Source organism: Ochlerotatus camptorhynchus, unplaced genomic scaffold (genome assembly GCF_037179485.1).
Source record: "Ochlerotatus camptorhynchus isolate MF236.1 unplaced genomic scaffold, CSIRO-AGI_Acam_v1.1 ptg000307l, whole genome shotgun sequence".
NCBI lineage: Eukaryota > Metazoa > Arthropoda > Insecta > Diptera > Culicidae > Ochlerotatus > Ochlerotatus camptorhynchus.
The window spans coordinates 1,530,507-1,549,867 of NW_027040795.1; the positions used below are offsets into that span (position 1 = coordinate 1,530,507).

At 36.9% G+C, this 19,361-nt stretch overlaps 1 protein-coding gene across 1 annotated transcript in view; it reads left to right on the forward strand.

The window, feature by feature from the left end:
* Nucleotides 1-4,545: 4,545 nt before the first annotated feature.
* The window catches only part of LOC135707293 (U-scoloptoxin(19)-Sm1a), a 61,045-nt gene continuing 46,229 nt past the window's right edge, over nt 4,546-19,361 (forward strand). Inside the window, exon 1 of the mRNA XM_065229097.1 lies at nt 4,546-5,252. Coding sequence (XP_065085169.1) covers nt 5,138-5,252 — 115 coding nt within the window. The 5' untranslated portion in view covers nt 4,546-5,137. The remainder of the gene's footprint in view (nt 5,253-19,361) is intronic.

Genomic DNA, 19,361 nt, shown 5'->3' on the forward strand with positions numbered 1-19,361 from the left:
CCCCCTATTGTGATAACCACTTCCGATTTCCATGCTCTTCGCATGGAACTTTTGAACTTCGTGAAAGTTAAATTTTCACTACAAATTGGACGCCGGGGTGAATGCCGTGTATTGGCTGAAACCTTGGACGGATTTTAATGTCTTCTCAATTATCATACTGAGAAGCAGCACAAATTTTTTACTTACGACACCAAAACTGAACGTGTGTTCAAGGTTGTCATGAAAGGACTGACCAGTGGTGAATCCCTGAATCAGATCAAAGATGAACTGGAAAAATTATTTGGAGTTGTGCCACTCCAAGTAATTAAAATGAAAATGAAATCCCGTCCTGGCGATTCACGCAACGGGATTTCTAATGATTTTTATTTAGTTCACTTCAAGTCCAGTGAACTAAATAACCTTAAGGCCTTGGAAAAAGCTAGCCTTATGCTCCATGTCCGAGTGAAGTGGGAACACTTCAGGAAGACTGGAGGAAATTTCCAAAACCTCACCCAGTGCCGCAAGTGCCAGGGATGGGGTTACGGAACTAAAAATTGCTACATGCCAGCTAAATGCATGAATTGTGGTGATTCCTCTCACGCAAAGGACGACTGCCCTGTGAAGGAAGATCCTAAGAAATTTAAATGTTCAAATTGTGGTGAAAACCATAAATCCAATTTTTGGGAATGCAAGACTCGCAAAGCGATCCTACAATCTCGTTCTGAGTGACAGGAAGAAACTCTCCAATTCCTCTGCTGTTAACAACGGTCAGCGAGGATCAAATTCTACATTCGTACCCGTAGGTACAAATATCACCCCTGCTTCAAATTTTTCATCTATACCTACTCCCCTCGCTGCTAACAATGTTCAGCCTATGCTGCTATTGCAACGGGTAGAAATCAAAATACTAACCAACGTAATTCTAACGGAAATTTTGAAAATTTTTACTTAGGGAGCATTACTGCTCCTAAAATGGATTTTTTACAGAAATCATTAATTGACATGATTCTAATATGATAAAATCTAACTCCATGTTTGATGCTATTCAAACTGGAGTAAAATTTTCAAACAATATTGTCATGACTTTAAAATTCTGCAATGGATTTTAAAGCATTAAATATTTTAAATTGTAATGCTCGATCTCTTAAAGATGCATATTGCCGTTATAACTGAAACTATCCTTAAAGCTGACCATAAGGTTAAGAAGGACGCAAATTATTTAATTTATAGAATGATCGTCTTGATGGACCCTGTGGTGGCGTTGCCATCATTATTCATAGACGAATCAAACATAAAAAATTTTCTTCATTTGAAACCAAAGTTTTTGAAACTTTGGGAGTTTCTTTTGAAACAAAATTTGGACAACTTACGCTCATAGCTGCCTATTTGCCATTCCAATGCGTCGGCCAGCAAAAGAATTTTCTCAAGGGTGACCTTCAGAAACTTACCCGCCATAGGTCTAAGTTCTTTATTGTTGGTGATTTAAATGCAAAACACCGCTCATGGAATAATGCTCAAAGCAATTCCAATGGTAATATTCTGTTTGATGATTGTTCTGCAGGTTATTACACTATTTAATATCCAAACAGCCCAACATGCTTTTCTGCTGCAAGAAATCCCTCTACTATTGATTTGGTCTTAACTGACTCATGTCGACTTTGTACCCAATTGGTTACCCATGCTGGCTACGTTTCTGATCACCTTCCAGTAACTTTTGAAATATCCCAAGAAATAATGTCTAATCCCAACAGCTCTACTTTCAATTACCATAGAGCTGATTGGGAGCCATATCGAACATTTATGGAATATAACTTCGATCCAAACATTCCTTTGCAAACCAAAGATGAAATTAATTATGCTCTTGAATCTCTGACTACTTCTATAGTTGAAGCAAGAGCTGCCTCAGTACCAAAATGCGAGGTTAAATTCGATTCAATTATAATAGACGACGATCTTCAGCTCTTGATCCGTCTTAAAAATGTCCGTAGGAGACAATATCAAAGAACACGCGATCCTGCCATGAAAGTTATCTGGCGGGATTTACAAAAACAAATTAAAAAACGATTCTCTGCCCTGAGGAACAAAGTTTTTGAAAATAATGTTTCTAAATTAGACCCGAATTACAAACCCTTTTGGAAACTCACAAAAAATTTGAAAAAACCTCAAAAGCCAATTCCCGCGCTTAAAGAAGGTGGTAAAATTTTGATCACATATTTGGAAAAAGCTCAGAAACTTGCTAAGCAATTCGAGAGTTCCTATAATTTCAGTTTGGGTCTTACTAGTCCTATTGAGAATCACGTTGCTCGGGATGATCTGAATATTTTCTCTCGGGAAAATATTTTTGATGATTCTTGGGGGACTGATTTGGACGAAGTAAGGTCTATAACTAAAAAGTTTCATAATATGAAAGCTTCAGGTGATGATGGAATTTTCTATATACTCATCAAAAAACTCCCAGAGAGTACCTTGTCTTTCTTGGTAAAATTATTTAACAGATGTTTCCATTTGGCATACTTTCCTGATAAATGGAAAAATGCAAAAGTTGTTCCAATTTTGAAGCCGGATAAAAATCCAGCTGAAGCTTCTAGCTACCGTCCAATAAGTTTGCTTTCTTCAATAAGTAAACTTTTTGAAAAGATAATTTTAAATAGAATGATGCTTCACATCAATACGAACTCAATTTTTGCAGATGAGCAGTTTGGATTTCGCCATGGGCATTCAACTACTCATCAACTCTTAAGAGTTACCAATTTAATTCGTTCAAACAAATCTGAAGGCCACTCAACTGGAGTTGCTCTTCTAGACATAGAAAAAGCATTCGACAGTGTTTGGCATGAAGGTTTGATTGCTAAATTGAAAAAGTTTAATTTTCCACTTTACATTATGAAATTAGTTCAAAATTATTTAACTAACAGAACTCTGCAGGTAAATTATCAAAATTCCAAATCTAATCGACTACCTGTTAGAGCAGGAGTTCCTAAGGGTGGCATTCTTGGGCCTATATTGTATAACATTTTCACTTCGGACCTCCCTGATTTGCCTCAGGGTTGCCACAAATCTTTGTTCGCCGATAACACAGGCATTTCTGCTAAAGGAAGAATTCTTCGTGTTATTTGCAGCAGACTGCAGAAAAGTTTAGATATTTTCTCTTCTTATTTACAAAAATGGAAGATTTCTCCCTACGCTTCCAAAACTCAACTTATAATATTTCCACATAAGCCTAGAGCTTCCTTTTTGAAACCTAGTAGTAGTCATATAGTCACTATGAACGGAGTTCCAATTTCCTGGTCAAACTAATGAACTTTTAAAGATCACATTGAGGGCATTCAAGCCAAATGTAACAAATATATAAAATGTTTGTATCCTCTTATAAACAGGGAATCCAAACTTTGCCTGACGAAAAACTTCTAATATTTAAACAAGTTTTTAGAACGGCCATGCTTTAAGCTGTGCCAATATGGTCTAGTTGTTGCACTACCAGGAAAAAAGCACTTCAAAGGATTCAGAACAAAGTTCTGAAGATGATTTTGAAGTTGCCTCCCTGGTACAGTACTACCGAAGTACATAGAGTTTCTAATGTTGAGACTTTAGAACAAATGTCCAACAAAATAATTAATAATTTCAGGCAAAAATCGTTGCAATCCTCAATTGCAACGATTAATTCCCTTTAAACTTGATAAGATTTAGTTTTAGTTTTTAGTTTTAAGATATCAATTGTTATACTGACATGCAGGTTTAAAAAACCTGTTTAAAATACTGAATTGCCAAGGCAGGAACAATGTAAAAACATTTAGATATATCATAACAATTAAGGCTGGTAAGTTACTGTTACCTAGGTTAAAATAAAATGGAATTTATTTTGATTTTGGAATAAATAAAGAGTAAAAAAAAGCAAGAGGAGGAATGATGCCGCCTATTTAGAGCAGTTAATGCATAAGAAATTGGGAAAAATGTTTCCTTATTAAAATCAATTGTATTTTTTTTTCAAAGCATTCGGCTTATTGACATTTGAGCTTGTATTTAAAAAATAAATAAATGCTGAGACAAAAGCGGTTGAGAATCCACTTCTCCACATGCTCTAATGGATGGGACAATCTAGCTTTGGTATTTTTCACGATATTTTCTGAACTCAACTTTTGTAACTTTTAGTGCACAATGTAAAATGCCGGTAGTTTACAATCGATTTTAATGGATAACTCATTTCTGTCAAAAAGCCCCGTATGAGTTATGCTGTTAAGGGCAGCAAAGATTACCAACATATTAACCTGCTAATGTACGACTCGTTAAATCATCATTAGAACCTAGAATACCGACAGTGCCATTCCGAGTAAAGCATTAACCGTCAATAGTGATCCTAATCTACACAACTTGCCGTAAGCACATTAGTGCAAGTGAAAACAACATTAGCTTCACGAAAGTTTCGTCAAAACAGGGCGAATAAATCGAAGTAGAACTTTCAGCTGTTTATGTTATTTTTTTTCAACAGGCGCTCATGCAAAGTTGATATCAGCTACGGTTGAGCTCGAAACGAACGCGTGACAGTCATAGTCATTTGGTGCTAGTGAGACGCGAAACCACACCGCAACGTTAATAGTGTGACTATATCGTGCCTCTATAAAAGCTATTGATTACTCATAAACACTCGTCAGTCGTCATTCGAGCAGCCGCAGCAACAATCCAATAATAAACGCGAGGAAAGGGTAGTACCTGAGTCGCTAGAAGAGCGAGAGAGATAGAAAAGCCGTGACTAAAATTTACGCTACGTTAGGCAATTTGAAACTCGATCCCTTTTTGTTAGCTGCCGAAAATTGACGCCCATAAATCGTTGAGCGTGCATAGTGTTGTGCGAAACCTGGCGCTAAAGGCAAATTAAGAATAGTGGAAATTGCTCGGGGTGTTTTTTCGCGAGGATTAACTGTTTTTGTTCCGATTTACGGTACAACGCGGAACCAAGTGCGGGTGCAAATATCTGTGAAAACAGACTCGTTATTTCGGAACCGGTGGACAGTTCATTACTCATTGTTGCGTTAACAGGTTCTTTTCGCTTGCGATCCCATTGAAATAGTGAGTTGAAAAACAACGTGCGACCAAACTCACACCGGTATCGCTTTACCACGTCGAAGCATCGAAGCGGTTGTTATTGCTGAGGGTCACCAACATGAAATTTTACATGTTTACACTGGTGTTGATGGTGGCATTTGTTTGCTACGTTTGCCATGGAGCCGAAATTCCCCCGCCTACGGTACAGGAGAATGGAGGAGATATCGTGCGGAGTAAGTAGTGCTTATTTTCACTGCGATGCGTCCCATTTCTATTTTGTTAGCTGCTGTGGGAACGTGGTCGGATGCATTGTTTCATAATCTTAAGCATCTGTAAATGCAGGTAACCGGCGTCGGTGGTGTAGTGGTAAGCTTGACTGCTTTCTCGCCCCAATGGGTCTGGGTTCAATCCCAGCCGAGGTCGGTGGGATTTTTCTGAGGCATAAATGTCTCTGGTCACGTTCCGTCGGAACTGAAGTAAAGCCGTTGGTCCCAGCCCCATGTGTGTGTTGAATGGGTGCGATATCCTACGCAGGTGTGGAAGCTGCCTTCCTTGCACATTCGATTGCCGTCAATGGATGGCAATTGATGTCCATCGGTGATTGGCACTAGATTGCGGAACAGAGACCGACGTTAAATAAAGGAATGAAGAAACGTAAATGCAGGTTGATATTTGCGGTACATGGCCCAGAGAAGTGCCAAAACTTTTTCTGTGGTTTCTATGTTGTTCTAATTTTGTTGTATTTTTTTTCCGTGTTGTGGACATTTTACTGTTTGCCGTGTGTTTTGATGATCAATCACTATTTAGAGTGATCTTCATTATTGTTCATCGGCATTATCGCAATATGGAAATGCACTTCGAATGAAGTTTACAACTTTATTTGGTATACTGGTTCTAATTTCTCCAGGTACGGTGAGTCCTTTATCAAGAAATTTGCATCGTTTATTAAAGAGTGCAGCGCAATCGCACAATAAATGTTCAGAGCTTTCACTCTACCAATTACAAAAGCGACTAGGACAATGCTATGTTATTAATCCAGTGTGGAAAGATTGAGTAACCTTTGCGTACTCAAAACGTTGGACTCAATGAATCGTTTCGATTGCCGGGCTGTTGAGGAATTATTCCAATTGGATTGTACCTTGCTTTTTCCCAGTTCTTTAATTCCACTTTCAGATTTGAAGGCGATAGACCAATAAACTGTTCGGAACCAATACATTGCTGGGATGAGCCAAGCTTTGCTAATTGATCAAATTTTTCATTTCCTTCAATGCCCCAATGATCAGGAACCCAATATAGATTAACCTTGTTACGACAGGACAATTTCTGAAGTTGATTATAGCATTCTCACACTAACTTTAAAGTGTAGATCATTGATTTAAGGGCATTCAATGTTGCTTGACTGTTCGAAAAAATGCATAGGTTTGCATTCCTATAATTTCTTTTTAAACATATTTCTTCACATTCTTGAATCGCAAATATCTCTGCTTGGAATACTGTTGGCCATTTACCCATTGCTACAGAACAGTTAATTCCGGGACCCGTTATTCATGCCCCTACCCTGTTATCTTGTTTTGAGCCGTCCGTGTAGAATGTTAAAGACTCAGAACAAATTAACAGCCCTCAAGTCTCCCAGTCGTTACGTGTTGTTTAAGGTGAAGGTAACCGGCACGAAAAAAAAAAATTCTGTACGTTTTTATTTTTCTAAAAATATTGGGAAAAATTCTCAAAAATCCAAGAAAATCAGTTTCTTCCTTAGATTTTTGTCAAAAGTTAAATGTAAAAATATTTTTCTATCTCATGATGAAAAATAAAATAGGACTCTCAGCAAAACCGAAAAGTCGATGTTTTGTGGTTTTTTGAGTCCAACTTTATGCCATAAAGACTTATGAAAAATTAGAAAAAAAATTAATTTTTTTTTTTACATTTTTTATACCTTTTTCCAATATTATTAGAAAAATAAAAACGTAATTATTTTTTCGGAGCAGTGAGCTTCCTCTTTGAATAGATGGTTGAACTCATGTGTTTTCGACATACAATCTTCATTCTTTAATATTAGTGAACTTAATTGAATCTCTTTCAAAATTCTCATATGATTTTTAAGATCTCCTTCAAAGAACTCTTTTGTTCGTCTGAGCCTAAGAGCAGTCATCATTGCATCCAGTTCAATGAATTGATGTAAAGGAAAAATATTAAGCAAAGCTTCTAAGGCTTTAGATGGAGAACTGCGCATTGCTCCAGTTATGGAGGTAGTGGCCAACCTCTGCAGTTTTTCAAGTCTTTTTTGGGCTGTTTTTTGCACTGTTTTTGGCCACCAAACTAGTGATGCATAGATTGTTCATGGTTTTACTATAGCCGAATAAATCCAATGTAACATTTTAAGGTTTGAGTCCCCATTTCTTACCAAACGGACTTTTACTAATCCAAAGAGCATTGGTTGCTTTTTTATTACTTGTTCTAAATGTACATTTCAATTGAGTTTACTATCTAAAGTTACTCCTAAGTATTGAACTTCCGAAGAATATTTTAACTCTGTTCCTTTCAAAGAAAGTTTTGAAAATAATACCTTTAGTCTTTTTGTAAAGGGTACAATCGTTGTTTTTGCAGGATTTATTCTCAATCATTCATTTTTGCACCACAGTGTAGTTACATTTAATGCCGTCTGCATTCTGCTTGAAATGATTTCATCAAATTTTTCGCGGACAATTATCACTATATCATCCCCAAACCCAATATTTTCGAACCCTAGCGATTCAAGACTAATAAGAAGCTCATCTACTACTAGCGACCATAGAAGTGGAGAGAGAACGTCTCCTTGAGGACAGCCTTTAGCAGCTGTTCCAGGCATGGAAAATCATTTGCATTCATTGGCATTCATTTGCCTCTTACTTTTTTCATCAACAGAATTCTGTACAATTATGTTTGAAGCTTTTGTAGGTTGTATAATTAACTACAACTTTTGTAAATAATTTAAATCTGTATCTTTTATGCATGATGAACAAGAGCGGGCATAACATGTTATTATTTTTCGGTGAAAGTAATTTACATTCTCTCAAAAACAATGGTGGGTTCAGAATGATCTGGTTCATTATGCATAAGAGATACAGATTTGAATGGCTGACAAAAGTTGTAGCTAATTATAAAACCTACAAAAGTTTATACATCACTTTACGGAATTCTGTTGATGAAAAAATTTAGAGGCTAATGAATGTAAATGAATGCACGAAATGAATGTAAATGATTTTCCATGCCTGGCTGTTACCTTTATGGTTGACTCTGCAAGATTGGATGATATTTCACGATTCGATAACATTTCTACTATCCAATATATTACGCTTTAATTAAACCCACGTTTTTTTCATGGCAATTTTCATTGATTTAAAAGAAGCATTATCAAATGCTCCTTTAATATCAAGAAAGGCAGCCATTAACACATCCTTTGCTTCGAAGGATTTTTCGATTTTTGAGACTAGAGTTTGTAACGCTGTAATTGTTGATCTACCTGGTTGATAATCAAATTGAGCTTTACTCATTGGTATTTTTGGAAGAATTTCAGATTTGATATGTTCATCGATTATCTTTTCCATTCATTTAAAGAAAATTGACAACAAGCTGATAGGTCTGAATGATTTGGGAGAATACTTGCCTTTATTTTTAGCCTTTGGTATAAACACTACTCGAACTTGTCGCCATGTTGTAGGAATATATCTAAACAAAAAGCTTGCTTTAAGTAAACTTACTAAAGCCGGAATCAATACTGTTTTACACTTTTGAATTAAAATTGGATAAATTCCATCCAAACCTGGAGATTTGAGTGGTTCAAAAGAGTCTATGGCCCATACAACTTTAGAATTAGTAAACATCACTCTCCATGGACTGTCTTGATCCATTTACTGAGTAATGACCTCAGTAGTTTAGGTAAAATAACCGTCTTCTTTTATAAGGCTCCTAAGTCGTTTGCATGATCCTTAGAAAGGACTTTTTGAAGTTTTGTGGTAACAGGAGTACTTTCAATGTTTTCACACATATGTCTCCAATCTTTACGTTTGGATCTTCTAATTTCTTTGTTATAGTCAGTTAAAGCCTCTTTATAGTGACACCAATTTCCTGTTATTTTAGCTCGATTAAATAGTTTACGAGCCTTTTTCCTTAGCTTTTCTAATCTGTCATTTCACCAGGATACATCTCTATTAGTAGAGCGTTCCTTTATAGAGCAACTTGCATAAAAGCTTACTTTGACTATATGTTTTGTACTACTTTTGCATGAAGTCAACGATTTGCATAGCTGAAAATTCTAATTTCAAATAACAGACTAAAGTGGTAATTTTTATACGATAGATGAGGAGATGAAAGTATAGAGTTGATAGTTTCGCTAGAGTACGGCAGTGTGAAAATTGTATATAGAGAGTTGAAAGCGAGCAAGGACAACTGTAGGACGGTACAAATCAGTTTGATCATCTCTCTTTACCAAACTCCCCCGTTGGAGAGGGATGGTGAGGGGTGTTCCCCTCCACCACACTGGCAAAAAGAGATGATCGTCGACTTGCTCATGTACCGACGATGTGTTTGAAACAGTTCTATCGATTTTTACCGCACTCAAGTTGTTATCTGAAGGAAGGCATCCAGTCGTAGATTTGGAAATTGCAGCTATTGTTACCTCTACCACGGCATGGACAGGAGCACACGGAATGTGGAATCTGCTGTTGCTGTGGCCTCTACTGTTCGTACTTAACTTTTCGCAGTCGGAAGTGTTCGAGCTACCATCGCGGAAACAGTTTCTGGTGCTCTTCCTGAACGGTATGATTGGGACAGTTCTGTCCGAGGCTCTCTGGCTGTGAGGCTGCTTTTTAACGTCTTCCTTGGTTGGAACTGTAGCCATCTCGTTACAAATCTCAGTGGCTATGATGTTCGATATGCGACTTCACGGCAAGAGCTACCCATTGCTGTTCTATCTCAGCTCGTTGCCGATGTTCCTTTCGCTGGTGCTCGTAGCCTTTCTGATGAATTTCGATGACTGTGAATTGCCCAGCAACTACACATTGTCAGTGAGTAGCACGTTATCTAAACTACAATATAAATATTTTTTTTAATATGCAATTTGATTAATTTTAATTTTTTTTAATATTTTTTTTTGTAAATAATAAAATAATTTTTTACAGAGTATATTTTTTCTTGAAAGGCACACTACTTGTCCGCAACTTCGGCCAATACACCATCTCGATCAAACAAATCGTTCGTGAGATATACGTTTTTCTATTGATGTGTATCATTTTTGCATGAGCCTTTTTCAAGTGTTAAACGTGTACAAAACTAGGGAACTAAATATGTAAAATGGCATGTTGGACCATAATAAACAACTGTTTAAAATAACAAGTAATTCTAAAAACATCGATCCGAAACGGTTTGCGAATCTGTGTGGAACTACTTTCCTACGGTTTTTCGATACAAGGGAAAGTAGCCTATAATGCACCCTTGGGGTAAAATGCCCACTTATAGAAAACCAATGATAACTTTTCCTCAGATGCATTTTCCAGGTAACGAATTGCGTTTGTTTTCAACTGGAGGTTTCACAGATATATTGACCTACAGATTCCTTTAAAAAAAGCATTTTGTGCAAAACATGACACAGTTGTTAAAATCGAATTAAGCTTTTAACAGCCTCTCATACATCGCAAAAGAATGGAACAAATTCAGTTTTCGAATATTTTTTAGATGTTTTACTTCATGAATCACAGACCTTATTTGTGAAGTAATATAAAGGAATAATCATTTTTAAAATACCTCAAGCCTTTACATTCTCAACTTGCAGGGGTTATGGTTAATCTCAATCATGCGGTGCATTTTACCCCAATGTTGTGGTGCGGTTTGGCCATTGTTGTCGTGCATCTTGTACTAATGTTGTCGTGCATACTGCGCCGTGAATCAGGCGTTTTGCCCCGTTATCATTTTGGAACCGATATATAAAACACCTTGATAATCATGAAAATTCACCGTTTTGTAGTTCGAAATCACTCGATCTTCGTAGAAAACATGTTGATGAACCATACACCATTACTTTCTCCTTGATTTTATCTTCCATACGCCAGAAATTGACGATTTTGCTTAAACGGTGCGTTTTGCACCATTCTACCATACTTGTTTTAAAAACACGTGTTCCAGTGTTCACTCGGCTGTCAAGTGAAGCAGACCACTCTCGATGTGTGTCGTTCAGTCGTCTGTTTACTCGGCGGCAACCATTGTGTGGTCCTCCTCATTGTTCTTCATTAGCAGTTCTTTCGGTCGATGTGTCGTCGACTTTGGAAAGCAATCGTTTCGTGATGAATGTGTGAGTGATGACGACGTTTTGCGTCCATTGCTGCAGTGGAAGTGCTCTGCCACCCGTTGGCAATGCTGCCATACAATGAAACCACTGGAAGCGGCTCCCGTTTTGATGGAGGAGGCTTATTGGATAGCGAAAGATATTTTTTTTTATTGTGTTGTACCTTTTGACTATAGTTTTAAGATGTGTTGTATAGTGAATTAAGAATCCTCGGCTCTGTAAAGTTAATTTGATTGAACCTTAACATATATATTAAGAAATTAATTTCCCTGGAAAAAAATCAATCTGTTTGCAGGTGAGCATGGCTATTTTATTTCTGTAGTGCTCGCGAGAGTGAATGAATTTTCCCATGCTTACTCATGGATAAGGTAGAGTGCTACAACGTTCAAGCATATTGCTGTAATCCCTTTGAAATAGAAACTCACAAAGGAAGAAGAAAATCTTTGTGCGTTACTTAGAAAAATATGTATCTGTTACATTCGAAAGGCATGCAATGGGTAACGGATAAAATGAAACTGTGTGTATCTTGTCGGCTAAAACTATCACACAGCAACGGGCATGAGGATTTAGTGACTGCTGCTTTGGAGACAATAGAATCAGGTCTGAACATTTCACCAATGTACTCGCCTTCTGCAACAAGAGACGCACCTTCGTTGGTAGGATTTGGCCAACACGTTTCATCACTGTTTTCACCAGCTTCAACGGTTGAAACTGCGTTGTCCGTAAAATCTTTTCAGCCTTTGTTCAATTAGGAAAGAATAGAAGCTCTGGCCGCATTTTTGGGAATATCTATGGCAAACATACTTTTGAACATAAAAACCAATAAATGATCCATAAAATATTGGAAAACGTTCCATAAAAAACATCCAAATGATCCATAAAACTTCGGAGAAAATCCTTAAAAAAGTGTGAATGATCCATAAAAAATATCAATATGATCCATATTTAATGTAAAATTTAGCAACACAATTGTAAAAATGTACCGCTAAATTTCTAAAGAATGAGCATTGAAATTGTACGAATTACCCATAAACATATTGCAATTGATCCATAATACATTCAGCAGTGAACCTTAAACTAAAGAAAGTGATCCATAGAAAATCATGTTTGCGCACTTAAAAATATAGCCATGTTCGTATTAATGAAAGCAACTTCCTCAGAGCAGTCTCGTTTTGGACAGCTTGAAGCTGAAATAGGTTTTATTAAACTAATATAAAATCAAAACCAATCTTAATGCTTATAATAAAACCTATTTCAGCTTCAAGCTGTCCAAAACGAGACTGCTCTGAGGAAGTTGCTTTCATTAATCCGAATATTCTTGAAGAACAACATCGGATATAACCTCAAAATGTCAGAGGGATCAACACCACTATACGCTTTGTGAAGGCCATGACCACGTAGATGATATGGTTCAGTGTGATGTCTGCGATTTCTGGACCCATTATAGTTGTGCTGGTAAGACAACAGCTGTAAATGAGGTTCCGTAGACGTGCTCTAAGTGCACAAATATGCTGAAGGTGGCAAAAGGAACCAAGAAGTCTGTCTCAAAGAAACCACCTAGCAGAAATAATAGAGCGAGGAGTGATGCCGCAACCGAATCTGGGAAAGGAAGTACCAATGAGGTCAGCCTGGAAGAATCCCTAGACCAGTTGCTGCAGGAGTAAAGCGCAAATAAGAAAGCGCTGGAGGAAGAGAAATTCCTCCATGAAAAGCGATAGGAGGCTGAGCGGAAGATTTTCAAACCGAGAGTTATCTTCCGTCACTCTTTCAACAAAGATTTGGCTAGATTTAGCATTTAGGGATTCAATTATTATTTTAGTTAAGCACGCAAACGATGTAGAATGCGCTACTTACTAGTTACTTAGGGTAAATCATGTATATAGGGTTTAGGAACAAATTGTAGGTTACCAGATTTTAGGATCAAATTGTAGTATCTAGATTAAGCAAATATGGGGTTATTAAATTCAATATTTGCACGAATTCCACCTCCAACTAACCTACTTCAGTAGCTACATAGAGGTAACTTTAAGAGCAGAAGGTCCCGAAGAAATGTGCTCAACTTTTTGGCTAAGCTCTGGTACTATCTTCGGTCCCAAGCTTATCGATGTACCCCTATAAAACACGAGAAAATCCACGAACCCCTCATTTTACCTGTCAAACTTTCATAGCGAATCAACTCAAACATTGTGTAGTACTAGAATTTTGACTAGAATGGGGTACGTTAATCGATTTGCTTGGGACCAATAGGCAAGTCAAGTAGTGAGCCAATTTAAAATCGTTAGTTTCGTATTGATTGTTGGTAGCTAGGTCACTACAAATAACTACAATTTAATTAAACGATAGGTATATTAACAAATTTAGGCAATTAAAATAATTTAGCAATAAAACGTTTTTTAGATGGTTTGGAATTGTATCTTCTTTTCCTCTTTTTTCTCGTTCATACTCCGACCTATCTAAGGTTTGGCTCAACGGAACTGTGAGTTCACAGTTCCGTTGAACCAAACCTGACGTCTGTCATTTCTGACAGCGACCGTTACCGTAGCTCTCTGAATCTCCCACAGGGTTGTCACTGGGTTTGGCGGTACAGGGTTATCCCGATATTCCGAACAGCCATGATCCATAAATTAGACGTATATTATTCACGTTGTGGACACTGTATTATTAATTTTTATCCATAAACCATGAAAAATAGCTCCATTACTGCTTAACTACTTAGATTTACTGTCCTGCCGTGTTTTTAGGTAGATGTTATCGATGGTCAAGCGTCTAGAATTAGCTTCCAAAAGAAGCTTCTATAATAATCTTCTTAAGAAAAAATGATAAATAATACCTAGGGTAGGTGTTCCAGTTGTTGGTAGACGTGCTTATTTTGGTGTGTTCCAATTATAGTCTATATCGAGGGGGGCGACACATCCAAATCTCAATTCTAGATGCTCAACAGATCTACCACTAGCGAATCAATCTTCGAAAAATATTCTTTCATTTCTCGCATCTACTTGCATCGCGCCTCATATTCTTACAGGAAATCTTCAGAATCGTCATCAATCTTATTTCTATCTACTCAGCGTGCACGCAGCTAGCCGAAACAAAACACAATTTTTCCTGCATCGTAACTAGAATCGCCCCCCTCGGTCTATATACATATGTTTTTTAATTTGATCAATAAACCTTGGAAAATTTCTACATTACTGCGTAGCTACTCAGGTTTACTGTTCTGCCCGTGTTTTTTTTTTGTCAGAAGAGCAGAACGATGAGCGAGCGTCTAGAATAAGCTTCTTAAAAAGTTTCTAAATGAAGCTTCCATAGGATGCTTCTTAAGAATATTATTATAGAATCTTCTTTTGGAATCTAATTCTAGACGCTTGCCCGTCGCTTCGCACATCTACCTTAAATACACGGGCAGGACAGTAAATCTAAGTAGATAAGCAGTGGAGCAATTTTTCAAGGTTTATGGATCAAAATTAAAAAAAAATAGTGTCCTAAACATGAATAATATACGTCTAATTTATGGATCATGCCTATATTTTTAAGTGTGCAAACTTGATTTTTTATGGATCACTTTCTTTAGTTTAAGGTTCATTGCTGAATGTTTTATGGATCAATTGCAATATGTTTATGGGTAATTCGTACAATTCCAATGCTCATTATTTAGAAATTTAGTGGTACATTTTTACAATTGTGTTGCTAAATTTCACATAAAATATTGATAATATTGATATTTTTTATGGATCATCCACACTTTTTTAGGGATTTTCTCCGATGTTTTATGGATCATTTGGATGTTTTTAATGGAACGTTTTTCAATATTTTATGGATCGTTTTATCAATTCTAAAGGTGCAAACTTAGGGCTGCCAATATCTATCGATACAAAAACGTCAAAACTGGATCCTTCAGACAGTAATTACCGAGGTCCCACAGTTGACGAAATGCATTCAAAATTGTGTGTACAATAAGGAAATGGCTTCCCGATGCAAACGAAGATTAAAATCCGCTTTTCTAATAGCGGATACAAAACAAAACAAAATGAAACGTTTAAATTGATGCCAAAAAGTTGGTCATTTACCAAAGGAGTTTTTTTTTAAAGATAGTAAAGTGATTTTTGAAAAAAAAAATAGCGAAGATTGACTAAGCTAGCGATTGAAAAAAAAGGTCCAACCATCATCAGTTTTTGAATAGGTCCAACCAGAATCAATTACCCTACAAATATTATAAGCCGTTAATGACCTTAAAAAAAAATTAACTTCAAGCACCTCTAAATCATCACCGATTTTGCTGAATATTTCCTCAGAAGTTCAGATTAACACGAAAATTTATTGAACGATTTCAAACTTCAAGATTTATCAAAACACTGTGTCTGGTATGTTATCTACATCCTCCCAAGAAGTACATCTGAAATCGCCGTCTGAACTCTGAATTAAGGGTTTGACCGAAGGTAATTCACGATTGATTGAGGTCAATTAATAAAAGTTCAAATATCAAACAACTCGCCACCTCAAATAAAAGCTAGTACTCCAGGTGAAGATAACATCAAAATGATTTGACCGATGCACCTTTCATAAAAAAAAAACTACGGTGGTGCTAACGAACTGGAAATATCGAAAATCCATGGGAAATAGAGTGCACTTCCGATAGACAGGCCGGTCGTAGAAATTCAAAGCATTCACTCTCACCAAAACCCTTTCGGGTCAAGCCCCACAAAAGCACAACGAGAAAAAAGTAAAACCTCGGAAAAAAGACGGAAAAAAACGAACCCGCACACATCCCCTACGAACGCCACCAACGTCCAGTTCGTTAGTTGGGCTGTGCCGAGTCGTTTTTATTATTATCTCGTATTAGCTGCCAAACTGCGGCATCGTTTGAAAGACTACCCCCGGCAGCAGGTTGCTCAGTAGTCGTACACTGGCGTGCATGCATTGTGCTTTCAAGGCAACGGGTGAATCACAGAACATACACAAAAACAAAACTCAAAAGCTCGGAATGGAATTACACCACCAACAACACTGAAGGTACTAACTCCCCCCCCATTCAGGGCAAAGGGGAAGCATCGAATGAATGTGGGGCATATTATAGTATTACCCATTGGAGAAACGGGTTTTATTTAACGATCTGACGGAAGCAGCCAGGGGGAAGTAACACCTACTGCTGATTTTCCCGCACCTGTGTGAAGCCAAGCAATGGCAGTGATAATCGTATTGAAGGGGAACAAAGGTTAAAGAGATATGTAGCAACGTGGTATTTCAAGTCTGATCAAAATTACTGTAAGTGAGATCCTTTGTCGGAATTAATCCGTTGTAAATTTAGTATGCATTGTTAGAAAACAACACCGCATTGAATAAAATTTAAATTCTTTTTTTACTCATTACCAAAACCGTATCCCAGGATAGTACAAAACACCCATTTACATATTACAATAGAAATAACACTTAAGCAGTATTTTGATATTCAATGCGACTAACATATATCCAAAAAACAAACATGAAACCATAATCAATCATATCCCCATCCCCATGCACGGTCAATGCAAACCACTGTTCGATTTGCCAGCATCCAGCAGCAAGGCAGCTCCACGGACAACGCTATCACTTTCACTACTTTTTTTTCGGTTTGTAAACAGTTGGTCCACCACGAGTGGTATGGTGTTCCTAACGAGTGTTCTTTTCTGCCTTCTTGCGCTTAGCGGAAGATTCCGCCACGGTGTGCCAGTGACCGTTATTATCAACAAAAAATTTCCATCAATTATGTGAATTGCAGTCGATAGAGTTGATCATTGGTTTTGTGGGATATCACGATTTTAAAACAATAAGCGATATCCTCTTGGAGCGATGATTATTTGAAAAGGCTTTTGCAACTTCATTAAACTATATCTTTTATGGATGAATTTCTAAAAATTTGCGGTCTTGAACAAACTTTTTAAGAAATCACTGACAAACAACTTGGTGCTAATATTCTGTCACTTAGATAAATTTAAAACAAGTTGATTTATGTCGATCCAACCGTTAACAGTTCAGTAAGCTAGTTATTTCGCTTTCTTTATTAAAGATAACAATCTATAATTCAGTTTTGTTGTGTCCTAAATAAGGCGCCGTGTGTTTTCATTCTTTTTTTTTCGAACGGTTTTTTTTAGGAAAATTAATTCAGGCATTCATCCAAAAAAGTTATAGTTTAATAAAGTTGCACAAACCTTTTTAAATAATCGACGCTCCAAGGGGGAATCGCTTATAATCTTAAAATCGCTATAGCTCCAGAAACCCTCAATGGATGATTTTGATTTTCTCAAAGAATACGTAGAATGACCAACCCTATCGACTGCAATGCACATAATTGATGGACATTTTTTGTTAATAATAACGGCCACAGGGACACCGTGTCCCATCTTCGATCATTTTTACACCAACTGACATTGCGGCGGCAGCGCGTGAATCACATAAAAAAAAAGACGCTGCCAGAACGAGCGGCAAATATTAAGCACAGATTAACGCGTCATGATCGGATCGAACGTGTGAACGAGTCGCGTGCATCCAGCGTTGTAGCCATAAAACGATTTAAAATTACTATATTTTTTTCTCATTCGAGTCGAGTTTCAGTTGGTTACTCAAGCGAGTTGATGGGAATGATCATTATACTAAAACGATGACGATGGTGGAGGGAGATGGGCGACGAAGCGTCTCCACCAGTTTGACCGGTAGTTTTGCATTGTAATGCTTCAGCCACTTCGATTGAGATGTTATCGAGTTGTGGTTAATTGTCAAGGATAACGATACATCCCGAATAAAAATTTACCATACAAAAACATTCGAACCTATTGCTACAATGCAATGCAAAATATGGTGCAACCATAAATCTTATAGTCAAAAACAATAAAAAAAATCATTAGAACTTATTGTTATGTACAATAGAATCTATTGTAAACCAGACTTTTACTATAGAAAAGGGGGGTTTTTAGTTACCGTAATCATAAAAAAAAATCTATTTTATCTCGAACAAATTTGATCTCATTACAAACAAATTAATTTTCAAAGTGTTTTTATGTTACTTCATACGCGAAGTTAGCGTTTTCAGAGTTGGTTGGCAATGCTAACATGAAGCTTTAGTGTGATAATTTATTAGCTAGAGAATGATCTTTAGAAGATAGGTGGATAGTTCCGTTAGAGTACGGGAGTATGAAAATTGAATAGAAGTTGAAAATGAGCGAAGGGCCATTAATGCGACAGTTTTTGAAACCAGACGCACATCTTTTGCCTAACCCGCACGATGTACGCGGAGACTTGAAGTATGTCTTCAAGTCTACAGGCAAAAGATGTGCATCCTCCTTCTGCTCATAACTGACTGCGGCTGTGGAATAGTTCTAGCGACGTTTCATCACTGCCTAAGCCCCATCTTTTGGCGAGAGCATTTCCAGTCGATGGTGTGTAATAATGCAATTCTTCTTTACCCAACTATTGTGTTGCTCCTCTCGTCATGACCAACGTGGTCATCTCAGAGAGATAGCAGTAGGGTGGTTGTTGCCTGTAGATTTGAAGATATAGTTCAAGTCTCCGCGTACATCGTACGGGTTAGGCAAAAGATGTACGTCTGATTTCAAAAACTGTCGCATTAATGGCCCTTCGCTCATTTTCAACTTCTATTCAATTTCATACTGCCGTACTCTAACGGAACTATCCACCTATCTTCTAAAGATCATTCTCTAGCTAATAAATTATCACACTAAAGCTTCATGTTAGCATTTCCAACCAACTCTGAAAATTAATTTTGTTTTATGATTCAATATTTTGATACCAAATAATTTATTATTGAAAAAAGTACTATTTTCCAAAATACTACCTACATTTATCGAATTAAATTAAATTTACAACAAAAAAGCAAACAAAAATAAACACTGTTAAAAATTATTTTATTATTAACAAAAAAAAAATTAAAATTACTCAAATTGCATATGTTTTTTAAATATTTTTTTTTATATTTATATAGTAGTTTAGATAAAGTGCTACTCACTGACAATGTATATTTGCTGGGCAATTCATACAC